Consider the following 24167-nt stretch of genomic DNA (forward strand, 5'->3'; position numbering starts at 1 on the left):
AAACGAAGCGAAAACGTTTCGATCTGTTTTGCTTTGTAACTTCTTCATTTTTAACGTTTTGAATTTCGACTTTCACAATATTACGAATGGAGCTAGCTGGTAATATATTGTTGACACCTTTTCAATTTATTGTGAGCTATTTACAATATATTGCTGGTGCTTGCCAATATATAGTTTGACAATATATTGTGAGTAGTATATTTAACCCTATACACTTTCTCTCATATTATTAGAGTTCACCACAAGTACAGCACCAATTATCACAACTTCTTGTCAAATGATGGAGAGTATCAAACCAGTCAGTCCTCCACCGTTGAATGTCCCTTCCATCGACTTAACGGCAAAAACGAACCCACTAACGGCCCTTGTTACGACCGTATTAAACAACGTGCGTCAATCATCTTACGTCATGTCGTCGAAAGTCTCCTCGTCAACTGGCACCACGACGCTATCAGAAAATGCGACGCGAAGTGAAAAGCCGGCAACAGGGGTTGAAGACTTCAGGCTTAGTGTACCAAGAGATGGGTCGTCAAGCAAACACGTCATAACCAAAGGTATCCTTTTTAAATTTTCCATTATGATAAGCACAAGAACAGCACTAAAATCTGACATTAACAGATAGAAGGTTTTAGCACATGAAAGAAGTTTCTACGAAAAGTGTCCGAAATAGACGTCCGAAAATAAACCCAAATCACGGGATCCGTCCTCAGATCTCCTGAAACGTAACGTACTTCTTCAAGCAACTTATTTTGAAAGATGAAGACTCTTGTAAAAATTCTTTATAGTAATTTTTAATGTAATGATATAAGGATATCCAAAGATTACGAACATTTCAAAGGCATTTACAGGCTGTAGAACATACGATTCCTTCGGTGATTATGCAAAAATAGGCACACAAAGCTTATAAGATGAGAACATTGAAAAACAGGCTTGGAAACCCAAAAAGTTAAGAACATCTGAATGCGTATTCAGCGAATCTTGTGATTATAACCTGGTTCTTACTCTCTCCTTTTCACTCACAGATGCGGAGTACACAAAAGAAGATGGCCAACACAGACAAGTAGAAACCAGACATGAAAAGATCACCATCGAAAGTAATAGTCGTGAAAACACACCTTCGAAGGAGCGTCATATTCATCAACATCAGCACCAACACCAACACCAGCATCAACATTTTCACCCTCCTCCGTTCGGCCTCTCCGGACACCCTATGTCGCACATGGTAAAGAAACCTTTTTGTTTTTCTTTCTGTCTGTCCTTTAAGTTCACAAAAACCAAAAGTTTTCAAACTCGAATACAGTCCCTTAGTTCACTTTTTCATTTCATGATTTTGATAGCGCTCACGAAAGGATTGTATCACGTCCATCAGTAAAATTAAAAAGTGGTGTAAGTGGTACAAGTTTGAAATGATTTATGATTTTTCGATATTTAGATTTGAACAAGACTAAGCTCGCTGATTTATGATTTTCATGACGTAATGTTTTATACGGAAGTACTCAAAATAACCCGGGCGTTTCCCACTACATGTATTGTTTAAATTCAAAATTAGTGGCAAACACCCGGTCTTCTTTGGGTACTTCCGTATAAAGAATAACTTCATGATTATCACAAACTGTATTATCTAATTGATTCGTGCTCCTTATACAACTTGAAGTTTTTTAGAGGTCCGTGATTCAAATGAGAGAAAGGATTATTTGTACCGGTATAATATTCTAAAGATTCATTTTAGTAGGATTTTTAAATTCATTGAAGTCTTTTAACACGAACCTCTATAATAGACGATATCGGCTTTCCGAATTCTCCCCGAATGATTACCCATGATGCATTGTTAGGGTTAGGATTATCGTCCGTGTATTTTTTTGCGCAATGCATCATGGGTAATCATTCGGGGAGAATTCGGTTAAGCCGATATCGTCTATTCGAATGTCTCCTTAACTCAAAAAATCTTTTCGTCTCTTCAGTTAAAAATACCTTAAAAACCTTACTCCATATCTCGAATTTTCCTTAACCCGAACAATCTTGTGTTCCCCGTGGGTGTTCGAGTTAATGAGATTTCACTGTAGCTTTCTTTAAAATGGGGGAGCGTATATTCAAACTCAATCCTTTAAATGCGGAAGAGCAGCTATACAATGTCCTTATCTAAAACATAACGCCCACCCCATGTCTTAAGCCGTTAACTATCATACGTGACTTTTTTGAAAAGAAAGACAAACAAGTTGTTATCCAAAAATTAAGTCAATTAATTTAATGAATGGAAATTTGGAAAAGTCTAAAGTCAGTAACTTAGATGATTTATCTAGTCTAGGGGTTTCATAACATGTTGCATCTATCATGTTTTTTTATATCAACACGAAATGGCTTGCGGAAAGAGTTTGGCTGCTGTTTCAAGATTTAGACTGAAATATCTTAAGATTAAGGTTAGACTACAAATTCGAATGTATCACCGATATGGATTGTTTCTGAAAGATGTTTTACTCAACTTCAAAGCACAGTAGAGTCTCTATAACTCGAATGTCTCTTTAACTCGAACAATTTTTATGGTCCCTTCAGTTAACAACGCCATATAAACCAATCCCCATAACTCGAAATTTCCCTAATTCGAACTTATTAGCGTTCCTCGTGCATGGTCGAGTTATGGAGACTCTGTACCTAAACAGGTTTAAAAGATCCATTTTTATGTTCACGAGATTGAAGCAAGTCTAAAACCACTGTAATTCATTGACACATTGTGTTACAGCGGAGTTTCCATAACTTGAGCCGCACACACGGGGAATGCAAGATTGTTAAGGAAATTTCGAAAACTTGTTCGAGTTAAGGAGACACTTGAGTCACAGAGGATCGAGTTAAAGTGACTGCACTGTATATATAATTCACACAATATCTCTCCTTTTCAGTATTATCCCGGTATGCCAGTATCGCCTTACGTCTTTCCGAATCCTGTTCTACCAACACATAATCAAAACTTGATCGTCAAGGTAAGAAGCCATCTTGATATCTTCGAAGATAGATGCAACGACTACTTAGCTGGCACACAACGCTGTTTCAACGTTTATCTAACGTCCACAACGTCCATATAACGTTGGATTAGCGTTGAAACCAACGCGTGCCATCTAGGACAGCTACTCAGCTTTAACATTATTTGTAAATGAAGGTTTTCATAGAAAAGCATAACTTTCGGGTCGAAAGTTTGGGTCGAAATATCCTTTGCAAAAATGTAATGTGTTTTATTTTGGTTTTTAGGCGCAAATATTTTGGCTTTATATGTTTCACGTACTGTAGGTCTTTCCTCATTTGGCTCTTAAAAAGCTTTTACAGTTGACTTTTGCTAATTCGAACTCGAAAGGGGAATCTTATTTGTCCGAATTACAGAGAGACTCGAATTATGGAAAGTATTTTAAGAGGGTTTCTCTTGAGAGGGGACTAGGAATAAGTTCGAATTATAGAAACATTTGAATAATGCAAGTTCGAATAGCGAGAGTCTACTGTACTTCTGTTTCATTACTGATATTGTCAACTACTTTTTTTCAGCCACAAATACTTAATAAGAACAAATGGGCATCAATGCATGTGCACATAGCACGATTCGTACAGACACATCAACAAAAGGTAAGACAGTGATTTTCATTCATATTTGATTTAAACGGATTAACTTCTACTTTGTACCAGAATGTATATCACATAACGTAGCGTTAGCATTACTTCTACGAGTCCCCCCCCCCCTAAGCGGTATTCATGGTGGCGCGAGGGACTTTTTTCTAACGTGATTACGTGATTTGGAAAATTTTATTTCGTGATTGCGTAATCAGAGGTTAAAACGTGATCTTGCTTTGAAAGATTTTTGAGTGGTGATGTGTGATTTTGACCTTTTTTTTCTGTTTTACGTGATCGTGATTGAAGAGAAATATTTGCGTGATATCGTGATCAGAGTTTACGCTGGGGGGGGGCTCTTCTACGGTAATGTCATTTGAAAAAAATATTACGTATTGCTTATTATTATATTACTTTGACCTTGACCTATTTCTACTTTCTTCCAAATTGGATGCAACACTTTTCAATCTGCTTTTTGAACATTGTACTTTATGAAGATTATACGTTGAAGCCGTTTCCTTCAATAACAAACAGGCTCGATATTTTCAATACTAAGAATAGGCTACACAGTGGAGTTTCCTAGACTCGGAACTCTATAACTTGAATGTCGCCTTAACTCAAACCAGTTTAATGGCCCCTTCCACTGCCAATACCTTATAAACTTTACTCCATAACTCGAAATTTTCTTAACTCGAACAAACTTAAGTTTTCCTCACGTGTTTGAATTATGGAGGCTCAACTGTACTAAGATATTGTTAATTTCTTTTCAGAATGAGAAAATTGGATTCCAAAAACCATCACCCGATCGTTCAAGACGCCCTGGTTTCCACGCCTATTCAAATTTCGCAAATAAAGGGGATTCCTCTTTGCATCGTGTGTCCTCCTTCCCGTCTCACGGTTTCTCCAAAATTGGGGAATCACGACTCGGGGAATCGCCTTCGACAGATCATCCACTTCACGCAAAAGCTTTAGCGGCACGCCATTCGTTACCGCCTTCCACCCCTGAACGCCCACAACTTCATAACCCTGGGTTGATCAGTTCAATTTCATCACACAGTGCTGGTCGATCAAGTAATTATCTTTTTTCTATTCTACTTCTTTGAGTAAATAAATCTCGTGTCAATGACTACAGTAGGATCTCTATAACAGCTCGACCATAAGAAAATATTAACTCTCGCTTATTCAAACTCGAACGGGGAATCTTGTTCGTTGGAATAACAGATTCTTGATATGCGTAAGTCATTTTTCTAACGGAAACACCCGAAAAAATCCGGAATTTTACCCCTGTCTTTTACTTAAAAAAGAAACACGGTGATCAAAATCTGTAAAATCCGGCTTTTTTTGGGTGCTCCCTTTAGGAAATATGACGTCATCTTTATTTACGCATATCAAGAAAATACTCGAATTGTTAAAAGAATATTAAGAGGGTTTGTTTTGACGGGGACTGGGAATAATTTTGAATTACAGAAAGATTCGAATAATAGAAGTTCGAATAAGGGAGAGTCTACTGGCCACTCGTTTGGTTGTTATATTCTTCAGATCAACTTTTTTCTATGTTGTTTCTTTCTGTAGAACTTTCTGTAGAACTTTCAAAATATGTCTAATTTCCAGGTACCTCTACGAATTACCCATCGCGAATCAACCCTCATCCACAACACTCACAACACTCACAACACTCATTACAATCCCATATGTCAACTGCATACCGAAACAAAGAAAAAGATTCCCGTTTCCCGCCACGGAACATGGAATCGGAACGTAATCCGTTTCTCCCAAAACCGCCATCACATCATTATGGTGGTTTAGATCCATCATCTTTGATGGATATGTCTCAAACACATCGTGAAAGATTATCCACGAAACACGTCAAATTACCTGAAAATAAATCTCTTATTTTACAATCGCATCACGATCAAAAGCCGTCGCGCGACAGCAAACCATCGCGTATGTTTGGGGATATGAAAACGCAAGACTTTTTAATGGACAAAGAGAGAATGCGATATCCTTCACATATGGACCTTGACAGGGCTTCATACAACAGACCATTATTTTTAGACTTGGATCGTAGCTCTCGTGCTATGTACCCGGACATGAGTCGCGCACCGAAGTCGCCGCGCGCTCCACGTATTTCACCCGCACCTCGCATGGACTCTGGAAGTTCCGGCCATCCTTCTTTACTACGGACAATAGATCATCCGGGTGGTCCTTATACAAAGAGCTTTATGGATATGGAAAAATCAAGCCGCATTTTGCCACGTCATCATGAACTAGATAGAAAACCTTACACTGGTCATCCTGCTCCTTTTGGGCAAGCGCCTCTACCGTCGAGTAGCGCGAACCTACTCTCAGTCTATAATATTGGAACCTCGAGATATGGAGGTGGGTCTAGTTCACATCGTTGAAATGTCCAGATGCTAGATGTTATTATTTGTTGTTATACGTGTACAGTGAATGGATTTTTTTGAGTTAAAGCTAAAACGTTTTTTATAAGTACGGTAACCCTGACTATATCGAAGACGGAGTAATGAAATTTGAAAGAAAATACATATAGATAGATAGAAGCGTGTTTTAAACGTTAATTTTTTATAACAATCATTATTTTTAGCCCTCTGTTTTCCCAGCTAGTTTACTCTCTCTCTAATTCGAGCTTGAACAGAAAAACCTTATTTGATCGAATTAAAGAGAGATTCGAATTATAGAAAGTATTTTCAGAGGTCTTTCCTTAACGGCGACGAATAATAGAAGATCAAATAAGCGAGGGTCTCTACTGGGGGAAAAACGTTTTATCGAAAGTGATAAGTTGAGTTTATAAAGATTTGAAATTTTAGTATCCTTTCAAGCTTTTTATTTCTGCCGCCTTATAGTATCGCCTTCCTGTCACAAACTGAGAAAATTTGTAATGGGTCGTCATTTGCTTACAATATAAGGGTATTTCATAGCCTGGTTAGGTATTTCATCCAAGGGCTAGAGTCACTTCACTAAATATTATCTTTAATTCATTTCCCTTTTAAAATCGCTTGGATTTTTGAAAACTTTGATAATTCAGTAACCAATGGCCGCTCTACTAGACAAGTTAATTATTATTGTGACTCTTACGGGAATTACAACTTTTGAATATTGAATAGCTAAAAGGAGAATTTATCTTTAGGGTAATTATCCCTAAAATGGTTTTTGAATAAACGGAATAATTTTTTATTTATTTTTTATTGTCGGAATAATGTATCTGATAAGAGACTTTTTTTTGTAAATAGAGATCTTTAACAAAATTCTTTTGAATACAAAATATAACTAATTGATTACAAACTATACTCAAACGAGAGATACTACCCTGCAATCTCACTTAATCAAATTACACTATCAAGCGATTGGGGTAAATAAAATTTGAGATACTTAAGGCTTAAGGACACGAGAAGTTCTTTTTTGCGTTATGGTGCAATGCAACATGTTCCATCCCATCAACCTGAAACGCTTTCTCGTGTCTCCACCCCATTTTTCTCTTTTTGTTCCATGAAACCACAAAAAACCATGGGACACACACTTTTTTCTTGTGTTGGTGGGATAGTGCATGTTACATTGCACCAACGCGAAAAAAACTTCTCGTCTCCCCTAAGCCTTACCGTCGTTTTGTATAAGATTCCCATTTCCGCACTAAGATTCCTTTGCCACTTTTCTAGTGGAAAAAGACCAGGACTCCGGGTGGTTGAAAAATAGGCCTTGGAAAGTTAGGTAGTTTCGTGTGTAAATACAAGATCTTCAATATCTTTAGAAACAAACTCTTTCCAATCTCTTGCCGGTTATCCCGGGAAAAACAGTGGAAAGTTTCCGAAAAAAATGACAAAAATCTTTGTGCAGAAATGGAAATCTTATACAGAACGACGGTAGAAGCTAGAAGCTTTTGCAAAAGAAAATTGAGAATTCACGGGGACTTTAAAATTTCGCAAATGGCACTATTGGGAACTACAATGTTTACGATTTTGTTCCTTTTGCTGTTGAGTGTTGGATTTAGAAGCATACTTATTAGTAGCACTCCTTTATTTAATGCCAATAAACATCATTTCAAAAGTAGTTCATTTGACATTTTTTGAGTTTTGTTTAAAAAGTATTTCGTGGATAAGGCCTTTCCAAATTTATATTTTGGCTTTGGTTTTGGGACTTTAATTTCGCAGATATGACCCCAAATCCACTACTCTTAGGTGCCAAATAAACGGGGGATGGAACCTAATTGCGCCGGGGGAGTCGGAAATTGTACTTCTGAAAACCCAAAAATAAGGTAAATATAGGCTAAAATCAGGCTTTTTGGAGCAAAATCAGGGGAATTCTTTTTGCCAACTGAAAATGTTCTTAAAAATTAATAAACGGGCGGTTCTAATAAGGTCCGGGGGGCTTGGAAAATTTTCGAAAAATTAACAAGGGGGGCCGTTTATTTGGCACCTAAAAGTACCCTGAGTATCAGAGGTTGAGTTTTCAAAGAATATATCAACCTCTGAAGACCAATAATAGAAATTTTATCGCGCATGTGTCAATCTAATCACAGTAGAAAGAATCAAAGATGAAGAACAAATATTACCATGTCTAGCATAGCAGACTGTATCAGTATGCAGTTATACTATTTACGAATTCCCCAGAAACCTCCAAGTGTAATTGAAATGAGTTCGGCCTACTGTGCTTTTCACGGTACAAATCCACCGCACGAATAATCTGTGAAATTTATGAGGGGGGGGTTCGGCTCATAAAGCCAGTCCGGACTAGTCGTCGTGGGTCGGGTCGCCGACTTTCGAAGGTTGTCGTAGGTCGGGGCGGCGCCCTTCGAAAGTCGTCGTGGGTCGGGGCGGCGCCCTTCGAAAGTCGTCGTCCGACCAGGAAGTCGTTGGGAGGGACATCGTGGGAGCCTCTCTTTCATTTTATCCGTCCTCAATTTAATCTAACTAATTAATCTGGTCTTTAAAATATTGGTATGTCGTTGGCCCGCCGTCCTTCGAGAGTCGTCGTTGGTCCGCCGTCCCTCGAGAGTCGTCGTCGGTCCGCCGTCCTTCGAGTGTCGTCGTTGGTCCGCCGTCCTTCGAGAGTCGTCGTCGGTCCGCCGTCCTTCGAGAGTCGTCGTTGGTCCGCCGTCCTTCGAGAACCGTCGTTGGTCCGCCGTCCTTCGAGAGTCGTCGTCTGTCCGCCGTCCTTCGAGAGTCGTCGTTAGTCCACCGTCCTTCCAGAGTCGTCGGGTTAAAAAGAGGGATGTTTCATTTTTAGAGTGTTTTTTAGATGACAGATTGATTGAATCCAGCGGTTTCTTTGTTTTTGGTAAATTTTAATTCTCATCCGGCGTCTGTATGTAAACCATGTGGACCGTGCCAAGCCGAACAATTTACCTTAAAATTGAAACCAGAGGTTCAAAAAAAGAAACCCTTATATATATATATATATAAAACTTGTTTTTTTAAGTAATATAAATGAGGGGATTGTTAGTATGTATTTAAAGAAGAAGAATAAAAGAAGTTTTGATTCAATTTGAACTGTCGCCCGCCTTATATATTGACATTCTAAAATATTTTCTGGGGGTCTTTGTTTGGAAAACACTTACTGCGTTATATATACTTTGTACTTTATTCCCCAATAAGCTCTTTACGATGTCTTGTGAATTCTGTGTCTGTCTATTTTTGTCTTGTCTCGTGGTTGCTCAGATTCGAAAGAAAGAATTGTGATAAACTAGCTTGTAAGACTCATTTAGCCTCTGAAAAAAGCATAAAACACTCGCATCACAATTTTTCACCGGACGACTCTCGAGGGACGGCGGATCAACGACGACTCTCGAGGGACGGCGGACCAACGGTGACTCTCAAAGGACGGTGGGTCAACGACGACTCTCGAAGGACAGCGAACCGACGACGACTCTCGAGGGACGGCGGACCAACGACGACTCTCGAAGGACGACGAACCAACGACGACTCTCGAAGGACGGCGGACCAACGACGACTCTTGAGGGACGGCGGACCAACGACGACTCTCGAGGGACGGCGGACCAACGACGACTCTCGAAGGATATGACAGATATTTTAAAGACCAGATCTAATTAATTAGATTAAATTGAGGACGAATAAAATGAAAGAGAGGCTCCCACGATGTCCCTCCCAACGACTTCCTGGTCGGACGACGACTCTCGAAGGGCGCCGCCCCGACCCACGACGACTTTCGAAGGGCGCCGCCCCGACCCACGACGACTTTCGAAGGGCGCCGCCCCGACCCACGATAACCTTCGAAAGTCGGCGACCCGACCCACGACGACTAGTCCGGACCGGCATTATGAGCTGAATCCCCCCTCATAGAAATTTAATCCCCACGCACGCACGAGATTTTACTCTATTAGTAAGCTATAAAATTCCATAATGGTGACATTTTTATTATTTTCTTAATTTTCTGGCCAATTTCATCAAGAATATTCTTATGAAGCGTCGATAAAGTGTATTCTTATAAAAAATTCATTTGTTCTTGATATCTTGTTCATACATAGCATAGAGAGAAGAATCGCATAAATTGGATTCCTCAGTGCACTACATCTTATTTAGGTAATGCTAAGCGGCGGTCGCGCGCGCGCGAATGGTGTTTTAGGTAATGTAAACAAAATAGTTAAAAAAAGAAATGGCGGCCAAAATTGATGATTTTTTCTGAAAAAGGGGTCAAATATCCAAAGAATCTGCATCTTATGAAAAAAGGCTAGTAATTATTTATATTCTTTTTATTCGCTATAATTTACAGTAACCTATTTGGGACAGTCATCCTCAAATAGTCTTATCATATTCTTAGGTTAAGATATCTAATCTACAGTACAAAGTAATTGGTAATCTTAGGACCCTGCCGACAACAAGCACAAGGAGACTTTTCCAGTCAGGGAAATCCCTCAATTGTGGTATACTGCAATTGCAGTAGTTTTCATTCGTGGTTAGCCTACAAAGGCTTTGCTTATACCGGCTACATATAGTGCTGGTCGACAAAGATAAACAAACATCGACTGTAAAAAATCGTACGAGAAGAAAGCTTTTCTTATTTAAAGAATCTGATCTACGGAAAAAATATTTTGTCTGTGTGTTAAAAAGATATGATCAATTATGTACAAAAATTGCCTGTTTTCTCCTTGAATCTCAAATTCTCTGTTTCTTGAATATATATATACTGTCACAAGTTATTTTGATTCTCCTACCCCCTTAGGTCGTAGGTCGGGCCTTTACGCGTGCAGCAGTAACAAAATATAGATTTTTGAGAAAAAAATATTCAAGCTTACATCAGTTAGGGAAACCATCCAGGATCCTGCCATTCTATAAGCCAGCAAAAACTAAATGACACTTGTAAACTTAAGTTTCTTACCATTTTCCATCGAAAACAACCAAAAATAATGCTACTTCCCAAAGCCGGAGACCAAAACAAATTATCTTCCAAGATTATGGCGCCCTTTTGGATCTATTGTTAAGGCCATTTAAAATGGTGGAAAGAGTTGCGGAAAGACAAAGGCGCTCGCTGCGTCGAGGGTGGTAACGCCAAAACGCCCAATATGATCTTCCAACAGAAGGCCAGTTAGTTGCCGCGCGAGTTACGTCACGCACTCCACCGCAGCGCATAACGAAGCGTGTTTAAATGAATATCATTAATTATAAGAATATCCTTACTTTCAGTAAACTTCGAGTGCTTCATTAAAGCATAGTATAAGAAAGCCACGGCTGGAATGATAACATATGAACTTCTGTTGTTCTATCTCTGTCGTATTTGATGACTATTTTTTGATCAAGAGATCAGTAATGTAGCATCTTTAATGGTAAATTTTATTGGTTTGTCGTTAATACTTACTTCACAGTGTGTTTTAGACATTAATGATACACCCTTGATAATACACTTGCATTATAAAATCATTGTAAAGGAAAGATCAACAACAAGAAATTTAAACAAGCACAAAATGGCTGGGCTGAAAGAACTCAAAAATAAACTAAGTGCCTCGAATGCCTTCGCAATATTTCAGTGAAATCTTTTAGAAATCAATGAAAAAGTACATCTAGATAATACTGTGAAAGTTTCAAGCCAACACCTTCAAAATTTATCATTCAAACTGACAAGAAAGTTGTCATCTTGAATATAGTTCTTATAATTTCAATTTTGGCGAAAAACTATTTTTTCCACAAAATACCCCTAAAATATGTCCAAATTAATTCAAGTGTTCTATCAGGTACAGATTCAAAGATATCTAGCAATAAAAAAACTTTTTGTGAAGGAAAATAAGAAAACAATTTCAAAAACTATCTACCAATAATAAACTGAGTATCTTCGGTTAGTGTAAAACGCAGGTCACAGGTCACAGGTCGCAGGTCACAGGTCACAGGTCAGTGATGACAGGTTAACTCTAATCAATGTCATTGCAGAGGAAAATGTTTGGAAAACACAAAGAATTATCAAAAACATAATTCTCAAGCAATTTCATCCATATAGAACCATTTCAAACATCAAAATTTAACCATGTGCTTTTATCGATCTTTCGCAGTTTGCGCCGTGTATAATGCAGACCAGAAAATATTTGAAACCATATTATACGTATAACAGGTATATTACATATTGTAATGTTTGTAATGTTATATGATGGTTACATATAATAAAACACATCGCTCTAAAACTACCTTCTCAGAGAACTCACGAGCTTCTGATTGGTGTAATTTTATATCCAGCCATATTGTTATCATCACATTCGGCATGCTGAATATTTTTGGTGTTTTTCTCTTGTAAGACATTATATTTTGTAATTATGTCAATATTTTTGTCAAAAATTGTCGTTAAGTCATTAAAATGACAATTGAAAAATTAATTAGTTTCATCCTTCTAAAACCACTCTCTAAGGGACCTCACAAGCTTCTGATTGGCGCCGTTTTATATCCATTCACAGTATCTACATCACATTCTGTATTATAAATATTTTTCGTTTTTTTGTCTGTTCTTGCATCATATTTTGTGATTCTATTAATATTTTTGTCAAAAATTGTCATTAAGACATTAAAATAATAACTGAATAATTAATTAGTTCTATCCTTCTAAAACCACTCTCTTAGGGACCTTGCAAGCTTCTGATTGGTGCCGTTTTATATCCATTCACACTATCCACATCACATTTTATATAATAAATATTTTTCGTGCTTTTGTCTTGTTAGGCCATGGTTAGGCACCATATTTTATGATTTTGTCATTATTTTTGTAAGTAAGTGGCACTATGTCAAAATAGGTTGTTATTCTATTCAATTGTCATTTTATAATAACTAAATAGCATGTATTACTTTTTTGTAATTTAATGCGCTATGCATTGATGTTATGTTATGTATATGTTATGATCTTATTTTTTTTTCCGGTCTGCACTTTGTTGACCTGTGACCTGTGACCTGCGACCTGTGACCTGTGACCTGCGTTTTACACTAACCGGAGTATCTTGATGTTCTTATAAAGCTCGGAGACAAAGATGGAACAGCAATTAACTGAAAAGACAATGCGGTAGATATTCCAGCCGCGGCTTTCTTATACTATGATTAAAGATGAAGAAGGTAAGAAGATAAAAAATGCGCTGGATAATTTTCATTGTAACAGCTTGATCAATCATCGCTGAAAGTTTGAAAAAGTTTTTCCGACGCAAAAGAAATTATCAGCCAATTAAAAGTACAGTGTGCTTATACTTACTATGTTTGCTACATCGTCTAGGCTAAAAAAAGTGCGAAAAGACACGAACGCCATTTTTTATTGAGTGACGTTATGATTTTTTTGATTGCGGCCGCGTACAGGAACTCGCCAAATGTTCCTAACTGTACATACCTCAAGGAAGGAAACCTCTTTTAACATAAGTATTTTTTCCGAAGTGTAGAGAATTTATTCAGCTTTCTTTTGCAGAAAAAATCAGCACATCATGTCTTCATTTTCCTTCAAAATTTGAAAATGAGTACTCGCGGGTGAGTTTTTTCAAACTTCTTGTTCGCGGCACGGCAAAATTTTTTATCCGGGGGTTCTAAAATCCAAAGCGCTAGCCACCCGAAACAGCTATCGACTGGAATTTTTTGCATTATTCCCCGCGATAGTTTAGCTTTTGAGACGTACCACGTTCGTTGGTTGGAGCAACGTATATTTTTCAGGAAGTCAAATTATGTATTTAAAATGTGTTTTTTTCATTGAAAAAATCAAATTTTTTTATCAAACGTGAATTTTTTAGAAAGAACAATGTTTTTTCTTTCCAAATGTGAAAAAAGTAAGAATCAAGCTGTTTCCGGTGGCAAGCGCTAAGGGAAAGATTATGGTGTAATTACCTCCGTTTCAGCTACATCTACGGAAAATAAAACTCGTACCATAAACCTCCCGCGCGGAATTTTTCATAAAACACTTTCGCTTTTGGTGCCGTAATGAAGGTACAAAATGGCTGGCGATGCGTGCACGAAAATGCTTGAAAAATTGAACTTCAAAATGGAATATCTTTGGAACTTTAAAGAATTGGAAGGTAAATGACCCCTCATTTTTCTTCTGATGGTTATGGCTTTCCATTAAACTTGGTTTGGTATTCTGCAAGTAAGTTTGAAATTTCCTCTGACCACCCTACTAGCAGTTAGTCACACTAGCGTCCCGCCGAAATGCGTATCAAAGATTAATGCTGCGAATCGCTTACTATCGTTTACTTGACTCGCAAGCAAAAAAATGCGCCGCAAAACTTCTAAAGGGATTCATGAAAAAATAACCCAGCGCTTTTTAATGAAATTACCATTTTCGAAAACTATGAGAAATTGCCTAAAATTTGAGCCATAGATGAAAGAATTTGAGCCAAGCCAACCTTAAAAACTAATTTGATGATCAACTTCCCAAGAAAAAGATCTACGGGGGAGACGGAACCCACCTAGATCCGCGCACCGCCGGATAGGCTATTTCCCGGAAGCTTTACCAAACCTCAAACACTGACCCATTTCCATTTATATGTGCGGAATTATTTTTACTTTAGCGTATAAACAAACAAGGCCTTAGAATATGGCGCGCCAAAGCGGAAATAAATACTATCTCTCATTTCGCGACACTATCTTTCATTTCACGACACTATCTTTCATTTCGCGACACTATCTTTCATTTCGCGACACTATCTTTTATTTCGCGACACTATCTTTCATTTCGCGACACTATCTTTCATTTCGCGACACTATCTTTCATTTCGCGACACTATCTTTATTAAAACGATACTATCTTTCCAAAAAAACATTATCTTAATTGAAACAATACTATCTTTTTTACGGGATACTATCTTTTTTACGGAAGCCGAGAAGTGCCATCGACAAAAAAATATTTAATTTCAGAAAAAAATAATTAATTTTAGAATAAAAGAATATTTAATTTTAGAAAAATAAATTTGAATTCAGAGAAAAAATATTTGATTTTAGAAAATAAATTTAAATTTAGAAACAAAATATTTAATTTTTAAAAAATTTATTTAAATTGGGAAAAAAATATTTGAATTTAATTTTAGTAAAAAAAAATTAAACTTAGAAAAATTATCAATTTAGAGAAAAAAATTTAATTTTACTTTATAAAAAATAAAACCTTAAAACATACCTTATTGGAACTACTTCTCGTGGGTTTTAATTTTAGCGCTTTTCGCGGTTTGTTATGTACATTAATTTTTGTTACCGAAATCTAACGCAACCGTTGCCTACCTATTTATGACTAGCAAGTAGCTGTCGCTATGAATGCCCCGCTGATAGCAGATATTAGCACAGAGGAACTTAGCCATGAAGAGAGCAAGGGAATCATAATCAGACTATAAATTGGTGAAATGAGTCTTCATAGAAAGTGCTCAATGTTACTAGAGCTGTTTAAAGTTAAGAAACACGAGCCGATGCGGTTAAAATTTCCTCAATAAGATCCATACATAACGATAGTGTTAATCCAAAAAAAAACATGTTTAATCTACACTTTCTGATGCAAAGTGACCTGAATTAAAACCATTACTGTACAGGTTTCGCAACATGTTAGGAACTAGAATGATATCAAAGTTGATTTTCTTCAATCACCAGATAAAAATCTTTTGAAAACCCAAACATAAGAATGTGTACTGTGAAACTGAAAGTGCTTCCCTCCCATAAAGAATACATAATGCAGATTAAAGGTGAATTCCAAAATGAAATTGAATACAATTTCATTCATTTGATTTGAAATTTAAAAAGTAAGTAACTTTGGACTGGTGGCATACTGTAGATATAATCTATTTGTATCAAAGGTTACTGAAAATTATCTGAAAAACTTTAACAATGTTTATACGTGTTTCTGCAAAAAGTTTTCAGTTAGCTTGAATAAAATTTCTTCATGGTTACTAAAGATATAAATTTGATATTTGCTCTCAAAATTGGCAGTTGAATCAGATAATTTTAATAAAGGTATTAATTTTCAGGGATTAAATTTGCCGGATTTCACAGCCTTTGTTCTTATTTACAAAAGACCATAAAATAAAATCCTAAGAAAATCTGAAAAGGGGCCTTCAGCAAAAATTGGTCACCATGAAAATATTAAAACATCATCTAATCCATCACTGTACACAATTTTTTTCTATCGCTGTAATCCACTTCCACTTCCCTGGCAAGCAAGAAAGCGGAGATTCTTCAACGAAATGACTGTTATTTCAGACACCGTGTCCCGTTGTAACCACCGTCAACATGGTTAAAAACTTTTCACTTCACAGGTGGGTACAACATTGTGTTTGTATTTTATTGGACGTCTGGTTCTAAAAAGTCAAAAAGTTTGTTCACTTTTGATTTGAGCAAAGTACGCTCCTACGTTTAACATCAACACGGTACAGTGTGCAGTGGTGGTATTAGTAGAGAAAGAGTTCGAGTCTGTTCATAATATGTGACAAAACAATTCAAATTGAAATTACTCCAATAGCGTGTGTAATAATAAGCTTTTCTTAGAAGCTTGAAATGTTTTGTCCCAGTCTGGAATTCAGGTAACTAGGGCTGAAAATCCTCGGCGTACATACACATCGAAGTACCGTTCTGGCACAGTGGCATAAACATCATTTTCAAAGTTTGCTAAAACTTCAATATTGGCGTAAAAAATTATTCACAAAATAGCATCAAATACTCCATAATCCATCGTTTTTTCGGCTTTTGTTCCGCTTCTGTTTACATTTTTCTGCTCGCTGCTCCCCATGCTCAACCATTTTTTTGCTGTAACACTGTGCTTCAAATGTCCACGAGAATTAATCAGTTCATGTTAGTCATAGTATATTCTCATTGGCATGTCTCACTCACTAAACCTTCTGTAAGAAACTCAATGTTGGTACCAGTTTTTGGCACGTTTTGGCGCAATGATTACTCTTTGAAAAATTACTTTTGGCGCATGCAATATCCATACCGTGAGATTGGGTAACTTGCATCAGCGGAGGTAGGCTAACATGCATAGCCCTCAAATGAAAGACCTAGCTGGTCATTAAAATACAAAGTTAAGTCAAAACAAAAATGGTAGACTAGAGCTGCGAGAGGAGCTGCGTAGTTGTATTTCAATGACCAGGCAGGTCTTTCATTTGAGGGCTATGCATGTTAGCCTCCACTGATGCAAGTTACCCAATCTCACGGTATGGATATTGCATGCGCCAAAAGTAATTTTTCAAAGAGTAATCATTGCGCCAAAACGTGCCAAAAACTGGGTTCAGTAGGGTTTCGGTAGAGCAGCATATAAAACTGTCCAGACACTGTCAGACTGTGTGTGTAAAACACACTGTCATTGTACATTGATATGTCATCCATTTCTGACAATCGTATAAGGTTTGATATTAACCAAGCAAAAATCTTGTGAGCTGTTTGTTGTTTGTGAAACCTTTAAAGCTGTGTAGACTGGGAAAACGCACTGTACCATACAGTAGAAGGTGATCTCGGTTTCCGCAGTGTATTCGAACCGGGCTGGCAGCTATACCGTAAAATGATGAAACCAGAATGCGTTTTAGTATTTTGGTGGATTTGGTTCATAAAGATGCGTGAATGCGCGGGAGAAAAAAAAATTTCACGTGTGCATGTGCGCGAACGAAACCAGACAATTTCATAACACATTAACCTTTCCAGCGCGCAACTTTTTAAATTTTCACGCTGTCAGCGCGCAACATTTTTTCAGAAAATAGACATGTTCAGTTATTTGATCATAACTCAAGAACTAGGAATCTTTAGAAAAAAAGTAAGGAATCCCTGAAAAGCTACTTAAATTCTACAACTTTTAGACCAAGTACCAATCCAAATAAAATATTCCAACAAAAATGGTAGCATCACGTAAACCACAGTTTTTTTTCACGTTTTGCGGTAATGTCACTTTTTTTGCATTTTTCACTTCTAGAGCAAAAAAAAGTGGGGGGAAGTTAATTAAAAAATCTGTCTTTGGCTATTTATCAATCTATACATCATTTTGAAGTAATATACCAAAAATCAGCATCCAGAAAAATCTGTATGTGTCACACCAGCCTCCCAAATATCGGTCACTTTTGCCAAAAATCACGATTTTCGGCTAAAAAAATCCAATATATACAATTTTGAAGTATTTTGATGATAATGTGTTTCCAGAAGCAGCTACAACATCAAAAATGGTGTAAAAGTATTCCCCAACTATCTAAACAACACTTTCAGTCAGTATTCTTAGCTCCTGAAGCTTACCGGCTATCGGCTACCGTGAAACTAGATGGCATAGTCGGCGACAGTTGCAAAGTTTCCAAAAACCGTAAGCCTTTTGAGGCAAACTCATTGCTATCAAATCTGGTCTCTTTTGCCCATAAGGAATGCTAAATGTCATCATAATATTTCCATGTGGCTGTTATGTGGTTCCTGCCATCATTTTGATCCATATAAGCTGTAATCAGGACATCGTTATGAGCCAAGAATTTCGGGATCGATCGACCGTTGCTGGTGGAGCGGAAGAAGTAGTGCAATTCAACATAAATCCAGGCTTTTCAAATTCTTTGGTGCTCCTTTGAAATATATGAGGTGTAGAAAACACTTTTGCATTGAATTTGTCCACTTTCCATGCTCCAACCTGAATAAAAAGTAAAAAGTACTGTAAGTTTGGGTCGACTCCGATGGTTTGTCGAGAAAAGTGGTCAAAATGACAAATAAATGGAATTTTTATGCTAAAAAAACAAAACACCAAAATATAAGATATACTTACTGGATGTCTTGCCATTATAAAAACAATGTTTCCATGAAGAAAAGTGGCCTAAACCAGTCAAAAAATCCAAGAACTTTAGCAGTAAGTTTGAAAAACCCATTTCTTTGTCGCCATCTTGATTCAGTGTTTTTCTCTACCTTTTCTCCGAAATCTGCTACCTCACCACGTGATCAAAACATTACATCACCATATATCAAAAGAAAGCTTAGAACCTCTACTTTCCGTTTCTCTTAACTTCTACGGCTAGCAAAGAAGCCAATGGGAAAAATATAGCTTAGAAGATCACTATGTCAAAAAGACGACTATACTCGTCCGCCGGAACGTATGCTCGACGACTATACTCGTCCGCCGGGCTGAAAAGGTTAAGAAGAACACGAAGAAAAGAAGAACGTTTAAAGGTAAACTTTCTTGTTTGGTTTCTTTATCTCTGCTATTATTTAATTTTTCTATCACCTTTTCTTTTTTACCATCAAGTTTTGAAGCTATATAGTGATTTAATTCCCTAATTGGCTATCTCAGTTCTTCTTTAAGAAGCTACAATTGGGGATTTAGGAGTAATTCTACTAGGGAGATCAGGATAATGGAAACTGATTCACTTTGAGGAAAATGGGATGGAAACAAAGGACTCTTAGGAGAGGCTACTGTATGCGTAGGACTCGGAGGAGTACCAAGACATGGATAACTTAAAGAGTCGTTTTTCACCCTTTCACAAAAACAACAAAAACTCAAATTAGTCTCTACAAGGGTCGAAATTTTCACCAACATTTAATCTCTCTAAAGAAAAATTACTTGACTTTGATATAGTAATCGACCATATTTTAATTCTTTCTTAACTTTCACCAAAAGAGTTTTTCAAATAAAAAGCTGGGAAAATTAGATACGAAGAAAAGAAAACTAAACTAAATTGTTTTAATAATTGTTTTTAATTAACAAGAGCTCTTTGATTATAAAAACTTGCAGATTTTATAAAACTTTATATTTGATAAATAATGAAAAATATATATTCTATTGTAAATTCCTAAGAAAGTTTTTATAATCAATTACATTCATAATAAATAGATTATAGGCGAGGGACTTGTGACTTGAAAATTCGAAAAAAAAAATCTTTCTCAAATACACACTTTTTATAAGAATATCTTGTAAGAATATCAGGGTGAAAATTGGCCAAATCGTAAGAATACCCAAAAAAAGTACCATACAAATACCCTCATCAGAATTTTGTATTTGTAAAAAAAATGTCCGAACTGTTGGACTAAAGTAGGAATCTAGATAGAAATCATAATTTAGTTAAAGATTCGTTAAAATCCGAAAAGATACTAAAGATATTATTACATTAAGAATATTTCACCCTCAATTTTGGCAAATTCTTAAGAATACTTTACCCTTAGCGAATGTAAACTATTCTTATAAAGAAAGTGTGTATGTTATTGGGGAAAATTGTCAGCAGGAAGATATTATACTATATATTGTTTTGAATAAACCCCTCCCTTCTTTCAAACGCCCCTCGAATAAACGCCCCCTTCGAAGGAACGTGCGACTTTTAACGAAAAGATTGATTAAGATTGAAGGAAGATATGACTCGTTTATTATAATCAGTGCAGTTTTGATACAATTTTTGTCTGCAACCAATGAAATTTACACTAAAATCTTAGGTAAAGAGGTCAACGAAAAAAATCAAATAAACGGGCGTTTATTCGAAATAATACGGTATCTGAAAATTGAATAAATAATAATCTATAAAACAATGATATGTCTAAATGTTTAGGTAACTTCTAAAGTTTCCAAATCGCCATCACATGCAAATGGATGGCTCGGCTTACCATTATCGGAAGTATATTCAAGAGGACGACGAGGAAAGTATTGATTCCGATACTGCGTTCGACCAAGAGATGGAAGAGCTGAAAAAAAATTCGGAAAGAGTAATTAAAGGTTAGAGTGAGGTTTTTAAGTTTATTATGATTTGAATTAGTATGCCATTTTGAGATCGTTGAAAAGATATTGGTGAGTGGAATAATATAATACGAGAATTTTCTGAAAAGGTTTTGAAAATGAAGAGAGAAAACAATTTAATTTTCTCGTCAGTGAATCTTCAATCTTAGAACATTATTACTTTGAGAAATTGAAAATAAACAAATACTTTAACTAATGCATTTTCAATTTTACATTATAGTGAAATTTAAACCCCATGTCGAAAGATTAGGTGAACCTTCAGGGGATGCACAGAACGATCTAGCAAGTCCTTTTGAAAGGTTTGTCCAAAAACTACTAAGACCGGTAAAACTACACGGGCGTTAGTCAATGTCTATGCTGAAAATGTGTTTTTCAGTGTCGCGATTTAATGTTCAAACGCATATCATGTCAAACAAAATAGGGCAGTATTTAATCAGTTTGAAAAGTTTAATTCTTTGTCTGTAAAGATGCATGGATAATGTATTTTCCTATCGTTTGATTATTCCTACCTCTAATCAGCGACTCTTCTGGTGATGAATTCGAAAGTAACGAAGAGCAATCCGATTCTGACGATGACGATGACGATGACGATGACGAAGATGGACCTGTTATCTCAGCTGAACGACCTGAAAGTAAGATAATCAATTTATAATTATTACTGACTTCCAACTTTGAAGAAATACGAAAGTAGAGGGCTTCGGATTTGCATGGTTTAAAGTGAAATCTACGCTAACGCATAGGAAAGTTTACGTTTTAGCGCATTCTTTTCAAAGTTGTCACAAGCAAAAATTAATGTCACAAAAGTACAAGCTGATTTCAAACATTCCTATATTATCAACAAAACCTTAAGAAAAGAAATCTCTTTGATTCAGTTTGACCTTTGAAAAGGTTTAACTATGGCGTCAACATGGGCTATAATCCATGCAAGAATAGTCCCTCTAAAGATTTAAGAGCTCCTCATCGTTCCGGAATCTTTTTGGGTCTAGGACCCCTGAATATCATGTGATATTCGATTCCTTTTTACAACAGGCAAACTGATTGTGGTACTGGATCCGGATTTAATCGAACAAGAACTTGCTGACTATCAATTGGAAACTGGAGACTCGTTTGTCTCGTATAAAAAACCAAAGGGTTTTGCAGGAGGTAAATAATTCCCTCTTAAATTATCTAAATTTAGAAATTGGTTTTAATATGGTAATAATATGGTTTTATTTTTATTTTACTTCAAGACCCAACTCTATAAAAGAGAATTGCTAAACTTTGATATTACATTATCGTATGAATTTTTTGAATAGATCAAATAAGTTAAAAAGTGCATATTAATTTTCAGCAATCACATTAGAGAAGAAGAGGATACGTTTCAAGGAAGTAGAAAATGCTGAAAGTGAAAATTTAATCCCTGTTGATGGTACACCTTTCATAATAAACTCAGTTGCAAAACTAGATTGTATTCACGGCAAGGACAGGATGGAATGTTATAAGGAAAAACGAAAATCAGAGAAGTTTAATCAAGTACTTTTCTTTTATTTTAACCCAATCTACAAAAGAAATCCCTTTTTAACTTATCAAGTGGCTAATTTTTGGGCTAAAGATTAATATCTTCCAGTTTGATCTTTTTAAATACTAATCATTTTTCGGTCCCTACTTGAGGCTTATTACACACAATAATGATTAATACATATCAAATTCGCAAACTCTGCATTCATTTTACTGTAGGCAAAGGAAGATCATTATGTTGGAAAGACAATAAACTTAGTACAAGACTCTAGAAAGTTTGATTGTCCAGCAAAAGTCATCATTAAAGATGTTACTTTTTTCCCTGAAAATAAGGTAATTTTAATTATATAAGATTATTTCTCAGCACGACCTTATATATGTTTTTCTATGGTAAATCATTTCAACGTATCGATTTAACGGGCAATCTCTGAAACTTTTAATAAACAGACACCTCTCTCATTCCCATTTAGAGTTATTAATAAGTCAAAAATAGAAAATAACAAAGCTTCAAATCCATCTTTGTAATTTTTTTCAGATTGTGAATTATCAAGTAGAAAATCAACGCAAGAAGGTTTCAAAAAAATTAAAAGAAGAGTGGGAAAAAAATCAATGGAAGGACGTGAGGACCGAGAGGAAGTTTTTCATTCAAATTCCAAATCAGAAAGTACACACACTCATGGAAAGGTATTGAACAATTTGAGCATGTGTAATGCTTATAAACTTGTAAATTTCAACCGAAAAGCTGAAAACAATAGCATTGTTATTAATTTTTCCTCCTCATTGGTAGTTAAATCTTTCATGTTGTCCCTACTGGTCAATGAATTGAGACAGAGCTGTTTCATTGCATAAATTAATTTTTTTATCTAGACACTAGGATTGTCACAACCAGTTGACCCGAAAATAATTGAAAAGATATACCAGTTGGCAGAGAAGGGGATACGCAGAACAAAGGAGATACAAGGACATTTGGAAACCTTTTTGGAGAAAGAGCTTTTCAGGGATAAGCAAATGCCCTCAAAGGATAACCGGAGGTACTATCCAAAGAAAACCGATATACGATCGTATGTCTACCGTGCAGCTATGAAACTACGATTTTCAAAAGTGGACCAGGAGGAGCTCGATCACCGTGTCAAGGAGTGGAAGAAAGAACAGCCAGAAGACAGCTTCTTCTACCGGAGGTACGGTGGGGAGGACATTCCTGTTTACAACGAGAAGGGTGAGAAAGTTGACAGCCTTCCGAAGGGAAAGAGGCTATTGTTCGTCCACCAAACCAAGCGCCAGAGAAGATTGCTGGCGAAATATGGTAACTTTGTATGTCTACTGGATGCAACATATAAGACCACCAAATACTCCTTACCACTCTTCTTCATCGCCACTCGTACTAATGTGGATTACCAAGTTGTTGGGTCTTTTGTCATCCAAGATGAAACAACAGTGTCAATTAAGGAGGCATTAGCTATTGTGAAGTCGTGGAATGAGAAATGGTCACCGAAGGTTTTCTTGGTTGACAACTGTGAAGAAGAAATTCAAGCTTTGGAAGCATTATTTGGTAAGCAGAATCCAAACTTAAGCCTCTCAACATGTTCTTCAAAAATCTTGAGTACATTTTATTCAAATACATCCCTCTTGTTTTAAGTTCATAGCTCCGGTCATTAAATTTAAAATACCAAAGCTGTGAAATGGATGATTATCCAGAGGATGTTGCAGAATTTAAACCACTTTTCCCCCCTTCTACTCTCTGAACATAATATAAAGCGAAATAACATTGCTTTTAATTTAGATTCCATTGTGTTATTGTGTGATTTTCATCGGGAGCAGGCATGGGAACGTTGGTTGAAGACAGAGAAGAATGGAATGAGAGATGTGAAAGAATTTATCTTGGATATGCTACGGGCTATCGCAAAGTCAGAAACGGAGAACGAAACTAAAACTACCATTAATTTTTTGAAAGAAAGTGA

At 36.5% G+C, this 24167-nt stretch overlaps 2 protein-coding genes and 2 long non-coding RNA genes across 4 annotated transcripts in view; 3 read left to right on the forward strand and 1 right to left on the reverse strand.

Moving 5' to 3' along the window:
- LOC136798079 (autism susceptibility gene 2 protein-like) overlaps positions 1-6894 on the forward strand; it is a 29787-nt gene extending 22893 nt beyond the window's left edge. Inside the window, exons 5-10 of the mRNA XM_067054669.1 lie at positions 234-554; positions 1023-1222; positions 2895-2975; positions 3529-3606; positions 4359-4659; positions 5200-6894. Of these exons, the coding sequence (XP_066910770.1) occupies positions 234-554; positions 1023-1222; positions 2895-2975; positions 3529-3606; positions 4359-4659; positions 5200-5990 (1772 nt within the window). The 3' untranslated portion in view covers positions 5991-6894. The remainder of the gene's footprint in view (positions 1-233; positions 555-1022; positions 1223-2894; positions 2976-3528; positions 3607-4358; positions 4660-5199) is intronic.
- Positions 6895-10264: 3370 nt separating this feature from the next.
- LOC136798089 (cyclin-dependent kinase 2-associated protein 1-like) overlaps positions 10265-24167 on the forward strand; it is a 36889-nt gene continuing 22986 nt past the window's right edge. The window contains exon 1 of the mRNA XM_067054676.1: positions 10265-10289. The gene's annotated coding sequence lies outside the window, so the exon portion shown is untranslated. The remainder of the gene's footprint in view (positions 10290-24167) is intronic.
- Positions 20437-21343, reverse strand: LOC136798080 (uncharacterized). Its single transcript, XR_010845341.1, has 2 exons — positions 21222-21343; positions 20437-20660 (listed from the first exon to the last, which is right to left on the reverse strand). It is a non-coding gene; the product is annotated as an uncharacterized lncRNA (long non-coding RNA).
- LOC136798038 (uncharacterized) lies at positions 22003-22867 on the forward strand. Its single transcript, XR_010845334.1, has 3 exons — positions 22003-22224; positions 22429-22542; positions 22745-22867. It is a non-coding gene; the product is annotated as an uncharacterized lncRNA (long non-coding RNA).

Source organism: Clytia hemisphaerica, unplaced genomic scaffold, assembly GCF_902728285.1.
Source record: "Clytia hemisphaerica strain Z4C2 unplaced genomic scaffold, Clytia hemisphaerica genome assembly, whole genome shotgun sequence".
In the NCBI taxonomy this organism is placed as follows: Eukaryota; Metazoa; Cnidaria; class Hydrozoa; order Leptothecata; family Clytiidae; genus Clytia; species Clytia hemisphaerica.